The sequence below is a fragment of the Mesocricetus auratus genome, unplaced genomic scaffold (assembly GCF_017639785.1).
Source record: "Mesocricetus auratus isolate SY011 unplaced genomic scaffold, BCM_Maur_2.0 Super-Scaffold_100022, whole genome shotgun sequence".
NCBI classification, from domain to species: domain Eukaryota; kingdom Metazoa; phylum Chordata; class Mammalia; order Rodentia; family Cricetidae; genus Mesocricetus; species Mesocricetus auratus.
The window spans coordinates 35,480,046-35,498,735 of record NW_024429203.1 but is presented as its reverse complement, the minus strand read 5'-3'; the positions used below and the strand labels follow the sequence as shown (position 1 = coordinate 35,498,735).

Here is an 18,690-nt window from a genome sequence, read left to right as displayed (position 1 = left end):
CCATTTTATTGGTTCATGGGTTTAAGGAAGGTTACACAACCAATTAAGTTGTAGAGGCAGGATATGAACCCTAGTTCCAATCTAAAGGAGATGCAAGTTTAATGAGGCCTTGAAACCAGTCATCCACCCTACATACATTCTGAAAGTCAACAGTCTAAGCACTCACTAGGCTCTTTGAGACGTAGCTGTATGGCAGGGCTATCACTTTTGTCTCGCTTTATGCCTAGCACCTCCCGTTCCCACTCTCTCTCGCGGTTTTCTTCTTCAATTTGCCGCTCAGCTTGGGAACAAATCCGCAGCAGCCTCAAGCAGAGAATCTGATGTAGTCGCATAAAGATATACCAGTTATTATTGACATAGAAGAGGTTGTATACTTCATCCATCCCTCTTAACTTCTGAGCTGCTGTATTACTAAATAACAACTTGGACTTAGGGGGACTGCCCCCAACACCATTGTGCTTCTTAGGCGCCCCTGTGGCTTCATCTACATCCATTTCTTCCTCCTCTTCTTCTTCCACATCTGAGAGATCACCTCTCTGAGCAAACAGCAGATCAGGAATGAAATGATGCATGATTTGCTTGATTTTGTACTTGTCCTCTTTTTGAATGCCTGTTTGCCTCTTCACATGATGGATAATTAGAGCAGCAGCATCTTCTAGAATCTGTTTGTCTTCATAGGCAAGCGAGAGGTGTGGGCCAACAGGTACGCCAGCATTCTCTTCTGTAGCCTGTTCTTGTCTCTGATGGAACAGACACAAAAGCATTGTGTGACATGTATACAGTGACAAGCCTACAAGAAGACTACATCAGCAATGCCAGGTGGTGGTGGTACACACCTTTTTTTGAGACAGGGTTTCTCTGTAGCTTTAGAGTCTGACCTGGAACTCGCTCTATAGACCAGACTAGGCTCAACTCACAGAAATACGTCTGCTTCTGCCTCCCAAGTTCTAGGATTAAAGGCGTGCACACTTTAATCTCAACACTTGACAGAGAGGCAAGCAGATCTCTGAATGAGGACGGCCTGGTCTAAAAACGGCAAGTAGAAGTTCTAGATATAGCCAGGGCTATACATAGAAATCCTGTCTCTAGAAAGAAAACTAAACAAACAAAAAAGACTATACCAGCAGCATTTTTTATTATTAACTATAATGGAAACTAGGCACAGTGGTACCTATCTATAATTACAGCCTTTAGGAGGTGAAGCCAGAAAAGATACAAGTTCTAAGCCAGTTTGGGCTTATGTATTTTGATCCCATCTCAAAATAGACAGAGACATAATAGTGATTACCCAATCTGAAACATAGGAATTGACCTTAACAATTTTTGTCTCTCATCCAAATATTCATAGGTACTATGGCAATGTGTTTGATAAAAAAAAAATGAGTACCGTCTAGATATTGATGATTTAAGAAAATTGTATTTAAAATTCTATATTAGGGTAGAGTTTGTCACATGAAGGTTAACATGGTGAAACAGATGATTAAGTGTAAAAGTTCATTCACTATTTTTCTTCTTTAAAACTCAGGACTTTTAGAAAGCTTCCTGGCCGGGCGGTGGTGGCGCACGCCTTTAATCCCAGCACTCGGGAGGCAGAGGCAGGCGGATCTCTGTGAGTTCGAGGCCTGGCTGGACCGACAGCCTTCAAAACAATACAGAGAAACCCTGTCTTGTAAAGGCAAAAAAAAAAAAAAAAAAAAGAAAAAAAAAAAAAAAAAAAAAGAAAAGAAAGAAAGCTTCCTACTTCCTAAGACAGGTCATATTACCTCTGACTCTTGGCACTATTTACACTCCTGGTAAGCATGCAGAGTGACAGGGATTACCAACACTCTGTAAGCTGACGTAGACAAGAGGGTCTCCACAAATACAAGATATTTGTTGGAAGAAGTAGGAGTCAGAAGGAGTAAACTGAAAGCAGAATGATAAATTAGGAAAGAAGAGGAAGAACTAAGTGTAACAGTGAGTCTTAGGTGTTAGATGGTAGACCAGGAATCAAAAGCTATGATGGACTCTAGTCATGAAGCAAGAAGCAGCAGCATTCAGTGACTGCAGAGTCAAAGCCAGGCTGAACATTCACACCAAAGCTGAGGGAGGCGTAGAATCCCCCAGCTCACCTCATCATAGATGCTCTCAATTTCATTGAGTAAGCTCTTGGACCTCAAGACCTTGGTGTCATTCTGTTTGAAGTTGATACCCTGGTGATCCAAAGACTTCAAATAGTACTTCTCGTTTTGCTCTCGCCACACCTTGTTAAATCCTCTCTGAGCTTCTCGCCATTCTTCCTCTTTCATCTTCAACCTTGGCAGGGTGGGAAGGGATGTAAATAACAATGTGAGAACTTAGAGAGTTTAGAAATAGGAAATATTCCAGGTTATTTTACTGGATGAAAACCGAACCTGTGTAAAATCAGGTCAATTGCTGGCACTTGAGATAATAACGTTGATATTACCTAAATGAAGTTTTTTTTCCCAGAAGGGGTTTGCTTTTCTACACAAGTCTTGCTGTGAAGTCTTGCTAAATAGAACACACAAGTCTCAAATTTCTGCCTTCCACCTCCCCAATGCTGACATTAGAGGCAAGAGGAACATCAGGCTTCCTTGAGTACTCAGAAAGTTGAGTGGAAGCCAGATGACACACGCCTTTAATCCCAGCCCTTGGGAGGAAGAGGCAGGTAGATCTTTTCGTGCTCAAAGTCAGCTTGGTTTACAAAAGAGTTCCAGGACAGCCAAAGCTACACAAAGAAACCCTGTCTTGGAAGACAGGAAAAGAGAAAAAGAAGAAAAAAGGAGGAGAGTTTTATGAAGGAGTATGGAGTGGTTTCTGAGACAAGGTCTCACTTTGAAAGCACTGGATGACTTGGAATTCACAACTTACACAATCTTCTTGCCTCTGCCTTCCTAGTGTGAAGACTATATCTGGCTTCAATGAGTATTCTTGAAAAATGAGTTCTCGTTGGCCAAACAAACCAACGGTGAACTTGCTTCTATGTTATAACTCAGAACGTTTACTGAGCTAATGGAAATGCAAAGTCCAAGAGAAGGCATTTGGCGAGAGGGGAGCATTGCAAATTCAACAGCCAGTCTGGATAATATAGGGAGACAAAACAAAGAACACACACACACACACACACACACCACACAGACACACAGTTTGAGATATGGTAAAGCATTTGTCTACCAAGCATGTTACACAAATGGTCCGAAGTCCAATCCCCTCTACTGAGAAACAAAAAAATAAAACACAACCTCAAATATAAATTCAAAGCATGCTATCATACACCAACTCACTTGTTCTCTCTCTATGGCATAGGGAATTGAACTCCAGCACTTATGCATGCTACAAAAGCACTCTACCACTGGATAGTAGTCCTTTAACCACTATAGCATACAAAACCCTAAACTAAGTTCCATCATTCTACTCTGTCCCAAAAGTCTAACAACCAAGAAGAGAGAGAAGTGGAATTCTGATTAGATAACAACGCAGAACATGTCACAAAGCATACAAAAGTCACAAGATACATACCTTTTAAGGACAATTGGAACAGCAATGGAGGGATTCTTCCTCAGACCATCTATGATATCAGCAGCTTTATCAGCGTATATCCTCTGGAGTGCTTTTCGATGAATGACTTCTGATGTGCCCCCAAGGGTGTTATCTAAGCGAAATTTTGCTTGTTCCTCAGCAGACAAGCGGGAAAGTTTTTTCTGTATTGCTTCCAGAACCCGGATTGTTGCAAGATTGGTCTCTAAAACTACATCAAGCTTAAAACAAAACAAAAAAAGGTACTCAGGTAGAAAACCAGAACACAGTAGAGATATGAGAATAAGGAGGACGTCAAATTCCTCGGGACTGGAGTCGTGTGGTTCCTATAAAAGCCATGTAAGGCTCTCTATTAGTAAACTATGAAAATGGCACATACTATTTTCATACGGTTGGTTTTGGAAGAAATGCCACATACAGAGGTCATAAAGTGCATTAACTGCTTAACAGTCATCACCACTACACAGTTTAGCACTGCCGACCACAGGCCACAAGGACCTAAGAAGGCTACTATACTGACACATTTCCTTACAGTTTTGTTTGTACCAAGACAAGATTTCTACTATGGATAACCTGGAACTTGCTATGTATACCAGACTGGCCTTCACTTGTGATAAGTTCTTGTCTCTGCCACCTAAAGTCTAGGATCACAAATGTGAGCCACAATATCTGACCTATCAACTTTTCTAACATTAAGGAAACACATTACAAACAGTAAGAAAACAATCCCAAAAGACAGGTGTGAGATTAAAGGGTTTAGGAGCCTTAACTTAAATGTCTAAAAGATTTAAATATTAAGTTACTACATTATACCCAATGGCAACAAATTCACAATTATTATTCTTTCCTTTTCAAAGATAGCAGCATGTAGACCAGACTGGGGCATCCAATGGTCTATGCAGCTAAGGAGGACTTTTGCCTTCCCCTCCCCTGGGATTATAGTTAAACTACATTACCTGACTTGGAAAAATGTTCTTCACCTTGATTAAAAACTTTCCATAGAAGCCAGGTGTGTGTCACACACATTAATCCCAGCAGAGGCAGAGGCAGATGGATTTCTGAGATAAAGTCCAGCCTGGCCTACAGAGAGAGTTCCAGCATAGCCAGGGCTACACAGAGCCCTGTCGCAAAAACAGCAACAAAACAAAACAAAACTTCCCATAGAAAATAACACTTAATACAATTTAATTTTCTGCAATGACTGACCAGGCCATTAATTCTAGGGGAGTGGTGGTTTGAATGAGGATGGCCCCAAAAGGCTCATATATTTAAACACTTAATCCCTAGTTCAGAAACTGTCTGGGAAGGGAAAGAAGGCATGGTTTTGGTGGAGGAGGTCTATCACTAGGGGTAGGCCTCTAGATTTCAAAGGACTAGTACGACTGTCAAGGCATTCTCTCTGCCTCATTATGGATCAGGATGTGAGCTCTCAGGTAGTTCCTTCCCTCCACCACATGGACTCTCACCATCTCAAACTGTAAAGCAAGTTAAACTCTTTCATAAGTTGTCTTGATATATATCAGTTACAGAAAGTAACTAAGATGGGGAAAAGATAGCAACCACCAGTCAGTGAGGAGACAGCACATGATTCTTGTGAAGAGGGAATGCTGGCAGAGTTTAATTGCTATGAGATCTCTCCCACTGATGTGAAGAAGCAGACTCAGTCAACATAGTATAATAAATATATTAATCAAATACGCACACGCAAAACGCAATTGACTCCCTTTGGTGTGGTATTAGTAAACATCATCTAAATATTGGAGATTTTTGAGTCTAGTTTCAGAAATCCCCTTCCTATAACAAGGGGTCTCTAACAGCTGATTCGTTCATTCTAGATCTTCCCATCCAAGCGCTCACTTTAAAATGTAAGTCTTACAGGCATCTACTACTAGGGTCAGCTCTTTTATATATATATATTTTTAAGCTACCTCATACACAGTATTTAAATACCCCTTCATTTCACATCTTCTTTGTTCCCCTAACTCCAAATAGCAAAGGAGGATACCTCAAATCGTTCATCTTCACAACGATAAATATGTTCTTCATACTGAGTCTTCTTGGAACTAACAAAAGTAGAGTCTTCAGACCATGATGGGAAGGAAACCCAGGTATCATTTAAAACCTTTGGGTGAAAAAAGAGGCAGCAGGAAAGCTTGTTAAAACTTACTGGTAATTAAAAATTCTCAATAAAAAGACAACACTACAGAGATGAAAAAACATTTGGTAAGTGTCCTGGTTAGTTTTTTTTTTTTTTTTTTTTTTTGGTCACCTTGACACAAGCTAGCGTTATCTGAAAGGAGGGAACCTCAGTTGAGAAAATGCCTCCATGAGGTCAGACCATAAGGTCTGAAAAGTTTTCACTTTCTAAAGATTTATTTATATTTAATGTGAGTACCCCATCTGCACATACTCCTTTATGTCAGAAGAAGGCATCAGATCCTACTAGAGATGGTTCTGAGCCACCACATAGTTGCTGGGAATTGAGCTCAGCACCCGTGGAAGAAAAGCTGGTCCTCTTAACTGCTGAGCCATCGCTCCAGCCCCGGGGCATCTTCTTAATTAGTGATTAACAGGAGAGGATCCAGGCCATTGTGGGTAGTTCCATGCCTGGGCTGGTGGTCCTGGGTTCTACAAGAAAGCAGGCTGAGCAAGCCATGAGGAGCAAACCAGTAAGCAGCACCCATCTATGGCCTCTGCATCAGCTCCTGCCTCTAGGTTCCTGCCTTGCTTGAGTTCCTCTCCTGACTTCTTTCAGTGACGAACAATGATATGGAAGCATAAAATAGATGGATTCCCTCCCCCAAGTTGCTTTGGTCATGGTATTGTATCAAGAGCAATAGAAACCCAAATCAAGACAGTTCACAAAAGAATAGAGTAAGGGAAAGTTCTGAATATGAATTTTCTTTTGAAAAAAGGTTCATGATTTCACAATTCATATAAATCCTGGCCTTTCTTGTAAGACAGGGTTCAGCAAATAAATAAGGGCACTTGCTATCAAACCTGAGCACCTGAGATTGATCCTGGGAACCTACATGGTAGCAGCACAGAAGCAACTGACAAGTTGTCTCTGATCTCCACAAGCAGACCACAGCTTATAAGTATATACACATATTAAAAATAAATGCAAACTTTAAAAAACTCTGGCCCTGGTACTATCACCACCCTCTTTTGAAGAAACTGAAGATCCAAGGCTGAGCCTTACCTCTTTACACAGAGGAGTCCGTCCTGTACACTTGGGCTGCTGGTAACTTTTTGGTAGGGCTCGGTAGCTAGAGCCCAGTCGTTTACAAGAGGCGTAGTCTATCTCCATTGCAATGCCTTCTGTAGCTCGCTCCTTTGGAAAGCTTTCTAGATGTACAGACTCCTTATATCCCAGAAAGTTTTTAAACCAATTAAACAATTCAGGGAATTTCCTGAAGAACCAAACCAAAAGCTAGTAAGCAATTTAAGGCAGGATGCAGTTATTATGAGAAACAACATTACAGTTCATAGTTGGGTCACAACTCCACTACCAGAGATAATTATTTTCTACCTGAGAAGCATCCTTTAACTAGTTAAGTTCCATTTTTCCTTATATAACGTTCTACAACAAGATAGTAAGAAGTTAAGAAGCCACTGTTTGGCTAAAGAATATTGCTTCACTGCTCATATAATCCTCAGGTTGGGAAATACAATTAAGATGCTAGAGCCCTGGGAGATCAGTGTCTATAAACATTTAGTGCTGGTCAGATAATCAAGAGACCATGAGTGCTGCATCACAGCTGATACATTGGGGGAGGTCTCTCTGTAAGACAGGTCATTCTGAATTCACCTGCCTCTGCCTCCATGCCTTCTGACACTGTCATTTCTGACAACTCAATTACCTTTGTCTTACAATCTCTGCATCATCATATCAGAAGTACCAGAGGCTGTGCTCCTCAATTCACTTACCCCAGAAAAGGAGAGACTAATTGTACAAGCTCAGCCCGAGAAATCACCTCCTGGTTAAATATAACAAGACAACGCAGAAAGTTTTCATATGCCTCTGCACTCCGAAGAGCCTTTCGGACCTTATGGAAACAATCAGAAGAAAAATGGTTACAAGGAGAGTCAGGGTCATCATTTTTTTAATAGAGTAAATTTAATCTGATATTTACTAAGGAATCAATGTTATTTTGTTTAGACATGATCAAAGAAACCACCTTAAAAAGCAAAAGACACCATAATCTGTCCCTAAACAATCTAAAATGAACACGAATACATATAGAACAAACACATAGACCAAGCAATGGAAATGCTGACACTTGATAGGAGCACAAAGGGTCGTTTTATTATTCTTTTTAGTTTTACATGTGTTTAGAATTTTTAATAACTTAAATGTGAGACCATGCATTACACCTTCTCATATAGCTGCTACTCTAGACCTTGTCAATAACCTTAGCGTCTGTTGTCCATCTTAGGAGATATTGAAAAGAATTTCAACACTGTTTACATATTCGTGTTAATAAAATCTTTTGTATGTTGTTTTGTTTTAGGCATGATGTCATGTACCAGAGACAAACCCTAAACTTGCTATATATATCCAAGGACAGCCTTTAAAAATCTAGATCCTCTTTTTCCTAAATGCTTGGAATCTCAGCATTCTAAGTTCAAGACCAATCTGCTCCTGAGGCCAGCCAGAGATTCAACAAGATCTTGCCTCAAAACACAAAAACAGGCTGGGGAGCAAGGCAGAAAGATGGCTTAAGTATTTAGAAGTGCATCCCAGGATTGTGTGCCAACAAGCATGACCACACCTATATATTTGTGGCATATGGGTGTTCATAAAGGCACCCACATACACATAATAATTAAATCTTAACAACAACAAAACAAAAACAGCCTGAGGATATGGCTCAAATGGCTAAGGGATTCTTTTGCAAGCAGAGGACCAGGGTTTGGATTCCTAGCACCCACATAAAACACTAGGCACAGAAATATAAAACTGTATTTGTAGCTCTTGAGCAGCAGAGACAGAAGACCCCCAGGCCTTCAAACAAGTCAGTGTAGCCAATTCGTGAGCTCTAGGTTCAATGAGTCCTTGTTTCAAAAAATAAGGTAGAGAAGCAACTGAAGACAATACCCAATACTGACTTCTGACCTCCATACATATATATGCGAGTGCACACACGTACACTAAACAGAAAAGGGGCTGAGAGACAGCTCAATGAATAAAACACTTGTCATACAAGTCTGAGAAAAGAGCTGGGATCTCCAGATCACACAAAGTTGAATGCAATAGTGTAAGATTTGTAAATCCAGAACACCTTCATTGAGTTGGGAGGCAGAGAGAGCAAATTCCCTACAAGCTCCAGGGCCAGCTACCTTAAACCGTCAGTGGTGCTGAACAAAAGACCCTGCCGCAAGTAAGGTAAAAGATGAGGACAGACATCTGTTTTGATATGCATGTGCTAACATTCTCTCTATCTCACACAAACAAACAGACACACACACACACACACACACATGCACGCACGCACACACGCACGCATGCTATTATCCTGCTTACAACATTGAAAACTAATGTGCTGTTGTTGTTGATGTTTTCAAAGCAGTGTTTGTAGCTTTGGAGTCTGTTCTGGAACTTGCTTTGTAGACCTGGCTGGCCTCGAACTCACAGATATCCGCCTGTCTCTGCCTCCCAAGTGCTGGGATTAAAGTCATGCGCCACCACCGTCCAGCTTGAAAACTAACTTTAAAAAAAGCATATATTATGTATACAATGTTCTGTCTGTCTGCATATATTCCTGCATGACAGAAGAGGGCACCAGATCTCATTACAGATGGTTGTGAGCCACCATGTGGTTGCCGGGCATTGAACTCAGGAGTCTAGAAGAGCTGCTGGTGCTCCAAACTTCTGAGCCATCTCGCCTGCCTGAAACTAACATTTTAAAGCATCAAAAACTGAAAATATTTAGTAGCTTACAGAAAAAGTAATACTACCAAGCTAGGTAGTAAGTCAGGAGTTTTAGTTTTTAAAAACCAGTTGTTAGCACTGTGAACCCATATACCCTGAACTTATCAACACACCCATCTGATATGTTCAGATTACCTCCTCCTGTGTGGAAGGAGGCACAGAACAGACTAGAATTCACAGGTGCACAATCCCTTAAAATGAAAAACTTTTATTAAAAAACTATTTTTTGAGGCTATTTTTTTTTTTTTTTGCTAACCCAGGCTGGCTGATAATTTGTAGCAAGTCTCCTGCTTCTGTCTCTTAGGTGGATTACAAGTGTGCACCATTATACTCAACTTCTAAATACAAACTTTCAATGCTACTGATTAAAGACTATACTTTTTGTACTGTATACCAGCTATTTGCTTTTAATTTATCAGCTTTTAAACCTAAGAAAAAGCAGAAAGAATATCCAACAGACCATAATCATAGTCACTCAACCTAAATGATAAATACATAGTAAATTCTGTGCCATTTCTTCTTTCAATGAATTTAAAAGAAACTTTGAGATAGTTACTACATATATATACTTTTAATTACACATATGTACATATACATACACATAACTACGAAATATACTCCTAATACCATTATCCTTCATCAGGAAAGCCCCTGAAGGCAAAGAAACAGACAGATATCTGGAACTAACATTAATGGAGCCATTAAATAATGTGTTTTCTGCAAACACCCAGAGGTACAAGATAGGATCCTGTGAGAAACCCATCAGCGGCCCACATTAATGATGGAAAGTGCTTGCAAATCATCAACTCCAAGGACAGAATCAGATACAGAAGTCAAACTAAAATAACAATCATGGTGTCCACCAGAAATTTCAATGCTAGCTACTGCATAAAAACACCTACAGATCTTTTCAGAGCAAGTTTGCTGTAAATGTTGGGGAATTCTCACTCCTGAACCTAAGTCACCTAAGGCATGCAGAGAGCATGGGAGTATGTCTGAGGCACCGACTAGTACCATTAATGAACAAAAAAAGGGCATGGGGGCGTTCACCCTTATTCCTCACACGAGGGAGGCAAAGGCCAGCAGAATTCAATGAATTTGAGGTCAGACTGTTCTACATAGTAAGTCCCAGGCTACAAAGTGAGGTATAGTAAGATTCTCACTTTAAAAAAAAAAAAAAGGGGGGGTGTAAGAAAGAAAAGAAATACTAAAGAGAACAGGCAGGCTACATGTGGTGGCACTCGGGTGGCCAAAGGATGAGCAACTGAAGGCCAGCCTGGGATACAAGGTGAGTTCAAGACCAACCTAAGATGCACATAGAGAGATTCTGTCTCCAAACAAAACAAACCCAAAGAATTAAATAAAAACAATGCCAAAAGCCAGTGGTGGTGGCACACATTTTTAATCCCAGCACTTGGGAGGCAGAGGCAGGCAGATCTCTGAGTTCGAGACCAGCCTGGTCTACAAGAGCTAGTTCCAGGACAGCCTCCACAGCCACAGAGAAACCCTGTCTCGAGAAAAAAACAATGCCAAAAAATTCTAATCAGTTCTCACTTTTGAAACAAAAATTTAGGGATTAGGTGACTGCTCTTAATTAGTATCAAATGTTACTCATTACTTACCTTATCAAAAAATAATGACTCGGTTCCAACACCGTGCTTGCTGGCATCTGCCATTGAAGATTCCTTTAGACTAAGCAGTTTGGGTTTTTTCTGGAAATAAAAAAAGAAAGAAAAAGAACAAAAATAAACAATACAGAGTGAATTTTCTTTAATTTTGCTAAAATGGCTCTACAACTGCTAACTAATAACTTAGAACAAATGGGATATCAGTCTCAATTTTCTATCATAACCTTTAACTCTGGAGTTTTAAAAAACTAAATCTTTAACCTACACGATTTCAACTTAAAAATCCATAGTTCATTGTCTAATAGACAGCATAATCATCTTATCAGCATATCCATTCAGACTAACACTGCTAATGTTTAAATAAACATTATTTATTTATTTAGAGTGTCGCTGTACACTGTCCTCTGGATGGCCTCAAACTCAGAGATCTGACTGCTTTGCTGCCCTGCCCATCACATCAGTGTTGCTAGGACAAGTGTCACTATAACATCTAGCCATATTAATAATTTACCTTGAAAGACAGGTGGTGGTGGCACATGCCTTTAAAGCCCAATACTTTGAAGGCAGAGGCAGGTAAATCTCTGTGAGTTCAAAACCAGCCTGGTCTACAAAGCGAGTTCCAGGACAGCCAAGGCTACATACAGAAATTATGTCTCAAAAGAACAAAAAAACACCACCAACAACCAAAAAAACCCAATGTTTTAAAAGGGGTGGGGGAGCTTGGCACAGTGACACGTCTATGTCCCTTCACTCAGTAGTCTGAGGCAGGAGGGTTGCCATGAGCTGGCAATTAGCCTGGACTACTTCTGAGTACCAGGTCAATGAAGGCGCTACATGGTAAGATCTTTTCCCAAACACACACACACACACACAGACACACACACACACACACAGACACACACACACACACACACACACACACACACACACACACACACAGAGAAATGAAAAGGCCATAATATACCCCACTAGGCAAATTTTACTTTTAAAAACCCACCTCTTACTACCTGTAAAGAAATAACCAACTCAGCCAGCAGCTTGTCTCTATGGGATGTGGAAACTAAGCACTAGCATACTGTTTCTACCTGTGGATTATCAGGTGTAGAAGGAAACAGACCCCAGGGAGCTCTTAGCTATTGAGCTAATTCTTGCGATCCACAGAATACTTGTTGAAGTTAAAAAACAAAACTCTAAACCACTATTATATTCAACCTGATTTCAAAACTGAGAAAACACTGCAAATACCAAAACAACCTTTCAGAGAATGTCAGTCCTTGAAGCCACTTGACACCCACCACCTTCCACTGTCTTTTTTTCCCTTAACCAAAATCTATAGACACCTCTACTCCTTATTACATGGTTTAGAATTCCCAGAGAAATTCAACATCGAATACATTCAGGTTCCTTCTTATCCCAGACATACTAAATCAAGGAGAACAAGCTAGGCTTTCTATTGACAGATCACTAGTGTTCACCGTAGTAGTTACTACCAGTACAGCTCTAGAACACTCTCTACAGCCCTTGAAGACTAAGATAATACAGGTAAGATTTGTCAACCCAAAAAGAACCAAGGACGGACCTCTAGTCAAAGCACCTGAACAAAGCCTCTGCCATAACAGAGGCACTAGGCTCACAAGAGTTGAGTTTCCTCAGAGATCATTCATTTACTTATGATTTATCATTTTAAGAATATTCGTCCTTTAAGGACGAAGGCAATTTAAGGACAAGGCAATTTCAACACATCAAGTCATTAGAGAAATCAGTAAGTCTTGGCAACAAAGTAAAAGAGTGGGAAGTTCATAGCAAAGAACAGATAATATAGGAAAAATACAGACACTGAAGAAACGCACCCTGACTCACATGGTGAGTACGCTTCTGACCTGCCATTTGCAAAGCTGCTAAGAAGCTTTGTAGAGAATTTCTGTGACCTATACTAACTTGCTCTGGAAATACGGGTTCCAACCATCTTCCCACCTATCTGTCTACCCTCACCTTCACTGGCGGCGTGGTGCCCGCTCCAGAGTGTCTGCGGATCTGGCAGCCATTCTGGCTGGGCCTCTGTGGCTTGTTGTTCAGTTGTGGCTTCTTCACAGTGCCCCCGTGGTCATTTCTCACAGAGTCAACCTTCTCAGCAGTTGTTTTGCTTAAAAGCTGATTAAGACACATGAGAGATTAATACTTGGATCAAAGTGTCATCTACAAAGTCCCCTGTAACTGTAGCTTTCAAACTTATAGTGACAATCTTAAATAATTTAGTTTGTCTAAATGAGACTTACCACCGAGCTGTTGGCATCCGGCAAGAACTGTCCAAACTCAGATAACAGATCTTCCTGGTTTTTGAAGAGACGCGCCACCTGGGCATATACCTCCTGTTCAGTCAAAGCTGGAGTATAGTTTCCTCCAGCTTCCTTGGCATTCCGTTGTTCTTTCTGAAGAGTAACACAAGGGGACAAATGATACACACAAAGGGAGCTACTGGTCTGAATCCTACACCACACAGAATAGTTTCTGAAATGTTTAATATGGCTAAAATATGTTATCTACTTAAGTTACATTAAAGGGTGTATTTAATTACTGTTTTGATTGTAGTCTTTTGGGAAAGAAGATGCTGAATGAAGTTCTTTATAAAACTAAGAAGATGTGAATGCTCCTTTAATTAAACTGAGAAAACACAAGACATTAGAAAACTTCCTCCATGTTCTCTTGTAAACCAATCACCATCCAAAAATTACCTCACCATCTTCCACTATGAAACAAACATCCTCTTAACAAGCTAGTGACCTTAAAAAATCCTGACAAGATGCTACTGGGCAAGTAAAGCAGGCAAGTAAAACTGGCTTCATAAACATACATTATGGTTCTAACCAGCTACTGTTTCCAATAAGAACTACTGGGCACAGACATTCTAGCTCTTCTCAGACGAGATACACTCTGAGGCTGACAGTTATGTAAGAGGAACCTAATTTGACCATGACAAAAACAACTATTTCTGAGCTGAGAACAACCAGCATCCCATCTACTCAGGAGGCCAAGGCAAGAGAATCACCAGAGTCCAGGATTACAAGACCTGCCAAAAAAGGGATAAATGAGTAACCCTCTTACCTGGTATGTGTGCAAAATCTCCAAGAATGCTTTGTAGATGTCTGGCTGGCCCTGGAATCTGTTCTTGATCTTATTAACATAGTTGATGGCATGATTAAACTCCACAGGTTGGTTGTTCTGCAAAGATGGGGCCGTTCCCAAGGAGATTGTCACTGGTGTGTGAGGCTGGACCGGTGGAGAACGTGGGGATGCATATGGTGGGAGTGGGGGTGTTTGTTGACTGGCTGGAGTATGTGCTTGTAGTTGAGAAGGCTAAAAAGAAAAAAGTCTTTATTTTCCTCAAGAGTACAGGTGGTTTGATACTGGGGGAGAAAATTCAAACCAAAAAAACAAAACAAAAAAAAAAATCAAGGTATCTGATCAACCCATGTCCTGTATTTACTCATTTAAGCCACTAAGTACTAATTAATCAAGCCAAGCCATTTTGGTTCAATTCAAATCATACACAACAAAGTTTTCACACTCTGACACTAACTAGCATCAATTTACTAAATACAACCTCAAATAAGGAGCCATTTCTGAATACAGGGATAATTATTCTTATGAAATATTTAAGCTCACTAGTTTAACAGGTGCAAATCACAGAGAAACTCATCCTACACGTTTTTAATGTCAAGATTAACAACTCAATTATTCCTGTAATCCAACATGAAATGTTTCTAGACCAGCTCTGTTCAACAGAATGCTCTAAAAGATGGAATCTTTCTTTGTGACATTAGATACAAGAGCCATCAGCTATACAGTGGCTTGAGAACACAAAATTAAGCTAATACAACAAAAACATTGAATTTGCTGAACCAAAATTCAATCCTATGTGGCTAGTGACTATTCTATCATATCTAGATCAAGAATATCTTCCACTTTTTAGTTGCAGTTTTTTGGAGACAGAATTTTATACAATTCAGGATATCCTCAAATTCTTTATCTTCCTGCCTCCACCTTTCAAGAGCTGAGATTTATAGCATGTCATCATGCCTAGCTCTTCAATGATGTTTATAAAATGACAATCATGTAAGCAGAGTCTACGTTGACCATGATCAAAAATCATTTCTGAGCTATGTGTGTTGCCAACACCTAGAGTCCCAGTTACTCAGGACCCCCAAAGTCCAGGATTTTAAGACCAGCCTGGGCAACACACACACACAAACACACATCCCTCAATAACCACCCCCACACACACCTCCACACCTCTTCCTACTGTTCTAGAAACTCCATCTATATTCTACCTGTGGTGTCAAAGAACTACTACAAAGCCAGTGCAAAGGCTGGCTAAACTGAAGCTGAGAACAGAGTCCTACAGTCTGCTGGCATGATCTAAGTGAGTATCTAAATGATGCAGTATATAAACGTGAACTATGTGATAGGGGTAAGATGTCAACATCTTCTCTGATGCCACCATTGTTATAACTTGTGTATCTATCTGACTCTCCTACAGTGCGACATATGAGAAATACTTTCCGGGGATGCAGTGTCTTCTCACAACTCACCTTGCTGACTTTGGCAGGTGTGGGCTGAGGAGCTGGTTGAGCAGGAGCTGGTGCTGATTGGGCTGAAGGCTGGGAAGGATGAGGAGGGGGTGGCTGAGGCTGGGGCTGGATGCCATGGGTGGGGATCTGATGAACCTGCCCGGGAGTTGTCACGTTCACCATGTCATTAGTCTGCACCTCAATTTTGTAGCCAGGAGGCAAGAAGGTATTAAAGCCCATGATCAGGTCAGGGTGGCCTTTAAATAACTGGGATACACGGCTAATCACGCCTGGAGTATCAATGCTGATAAAAACAAGTAAGAGAAAAGAAAAGTGATGAATGACAAGCTTGACAAAAAACCTAGAGGAAAGCTAACTTCTCACTATGTTTGCTCTAAACAGGAAAACACAACAATCAAAGCCAAAGAACTCAAATTCCAAAGTCATTTAACTTTAGAGCTACAGGCTTGGTCACAAATGTAAATAAAATATACATTCAGGGCAACAACTCTATCAAGCAGATGTACAGACAATAGATCTAAAACTATGATTCCCAAGCCAAACCCAACCTTTAATATACCAGCATGAATTGTAATGGGCTTGTGTCTAGACTATTCAGTTGAGTTAATCTTACAATAAGCTATGCCAGAATATCTTACAATTAGAAAAAAATAAATCAAGCATCCAAAAAAATTTACCAGGAACTGACTGAAATAAGCACCAGGAAAGATTTTTAACTAAAATACTAGTACAGACTAAAAATATAGCCTAAGCGCTCTACAATTTCGATCATAAAATCAATACAGTGATGCATAGTTCTATATTCCACCTGAGAGGCTGAGGCAATAATGGATTGCCTAAAGTTCAAGGCCTCCCTGAACTACATGTAGCAAGACTCTAGTCTCAAAAGCACTGCCCAATGAAAATAATAATCCATAAAGGGGGAGTGTGATTGTGTATGTAAATTGTCCCTCTAAAAATCAATGTGTCAATCACAAATTTAAATGCAGCCATATAACCTTTTACCTCTGAGATTTAAATTCCTTCATGATATCAAGGAAATCATTGTAGACCTGAGGTTGACTACCAAACTGCAGCTTCACCTGGTCAAGATAGGACAAGGCATCTTCCACCTGAGGAAGGGATACATTTCAAAGACATAGTAAGTGGAAACTTTAAACAACAGATCATGCAGATTCAAATCAAGACAATAAGTGAATTATATATGAAGTCCTGGAAATTAGTATGAACACTTAAGATGATTTAGATTTAAAACAATGATCAACTCAAAATCTGTACCTTTGCCTTGGATAATTCTGTAGGGAATGATCAGTGACTAGTAATTATATTACCATAATATTCACTTAGACATTTCATAAGTACTTGCTGGGATAAAACATAGCAGAATCAATGCAGGTATTAAAGATTCAATGACAAGTTAAAACTGTAACTCCATAGAAATTTGCTTCTATCTAGTGTAAATCTTAATACAGTAGGTGTAAAATAATCACTGAAAGCTATAATAGTACAGAGACAGCATCACTTTGCCTTCCTTCAAAGTAAGGGAAATCCAAGAGGTGATTTATTAAATGAAACCTAAAGACAAGAACATGTTAGCAACCATGAGGTCCCGTGAGGAATGCAAGCAGCAGCAGCAAAGGCATGTCTCATGTAGTCACCTGCACAACTAAGACCAGGTCAATCTTGCTAAAAGTTAAGCATTGGTAGGAAGAATAAACATGAAAAAGCAGCAGGACCAGATTTTGCAGGAATCCATTAACCTTTGCAAAAATAAACTTTGGTGTTTATCTTCTTCATTTTCATGTAATCCAGCTGACATGACCACGGGATAGATTTAAAGAAGGTATGAAAGGGGCTTTTGAAGATGGCACAATGGGAAAGATGTTCTCCATGTAAGCATGAGGACATGGAGCTTGAAGTGCCAGAACATATATAATATAAAAGTTGATCACAACAGCTTATGTCTGTAATCCCAGTACAGGGGTTACAGGTAGTACCTGGACACAGGTAGATCTGAGTGGCTCACTGACTGGCCAGCTTTTATGGCAGAAATGAGGAGCTCCTGGTTCAGTGAGAGACTCTGCCTCAAAAAATAAGATTGAAAGTCATAGAGAAGATACTCAATATCAACTGCAGGCCTACACAACACGAAAAGGTATACACCCTCTACCTGGGAGACAGACAGACAGACAGACAGACAGACAGACCAAAAAAAAAAAAAACTAGGAAGGAGGGAAGGAAAGGAAGACCAGTTATGCTCTGGGGATAACGGTAACTGATGTGAGAACAGTTTGAATTACAGTGTGGATTTGAGGGCTAAATGAATAAAAGACAAGGGAAAGGGAGCATTCAAAAGTGAGCTACCGCAGACAGGGATGAGTCTGAAGGGCTAGAAACATGAGAATATCTGAGGATAATGTTACTATTACCTAGGAAACAGCCAAGAGAAATACCTATCTCATATTCTGAGGTAATATTTTAAGATGTACAAGATTTCAGGTTTTAGAAAAATCTGATTTGGTATAAGCTGCAATTTTTGATGTACCATGAAACAAAATGTCTTTTCTCTATAAATTGCCTTGGGCACGGCATCTCCTCACAGCAATAGAACAGTAAATAAGACACATACATATAAATACAAACACTGGCCCAAAAATTGACAGGGAAGGTCCTGGACTATAGCTTACTGGTAGAGGACTTGCCAGGACGTGTGAGGCCCCAGGGTTAATGTCCAGTATTGATAGGGGAAAAAAGGGAAGAAGCTAGCTAGTTAGGTGGTTGTGCACACCTTTAAAACCAGCACTCGGGAGGCAGAGGCAAGCAGATCTCTATGAGTTCAAGGCCAGCCTGGTCTACAGAGTGAATTCCAGGACAGCCAGGGCTACACAGAAAAACCCTGTCTGGAAAAAACAAAAAAAATTTTAATTAATTAAATTGTTGGATGGTGGTGGCACATGCCTTTAATCCCAGCATCTGGGAGGCAGAGATAGGTGGATCTCTG

General features: G+C 40.2%; 1 protein-coding gene across 4 annotated transcripts in view; it reads right to left on the bottom strand.

Moving 5' to 3' along the window:
- The window catches only part of Sin3a (SIN3 transcription regulator family member A), a 59,908-nt gene that overhangs the window by 18,716 nt on the left and 22,502 nt on the right, over window positions 1-18,690 (bottom strand). For all 4 annotated transcript variants that reach the window (XM_040730161.1, XM_040730163.1, XM_040730160.1 and 1 more), the window contains exons 4-15: window positions 16,695-16,801; window positions 15,690-15,972; window positions 14,203-14,454; window positions 13,377-13,529; window positions 13,093-13,251; window positions 11,095-11,184; window positions 7,468-7,586; window positions 6,740-6,950; window positions 5,543-5,659; window positions 3,520-3,758; window positions 2,112-2,295; window positions 167-740 (exon numbers count right to left, since the gene is read on the bottom strand). In XM_040730161.1, the coding sequence (XP_040586095.1) occupies window positions 167-740; window positions 2,112-2,295; window positions 3,520-3,758; window positions 5,543-5,659; window positions 6,740-6,950; window positions 7,468-7,586; window positions 11,095-11,184; window positions 13,093-13,251; window positions 13,377-13,529; window positions 14,203-14,454; window positions 15,690-15,972; window positions 16,695-16,801 (2,488 nt within the window). The remainder of the gene's footprint in view (window positions 1-166; window positions 741-2,111; window positions 2,296-3,519; window positions 3,759-5,542; window positions 5,660-6,739; window positions 6,951-7,467; window positions 7,587-11,094; window positions 11,185-13,092; window positions 13,252-13,376; window positions 13,530-14,202; window positions 14,455-15,689; window positions 15,973-16,694; window positions 16,802-18,690) is intronic.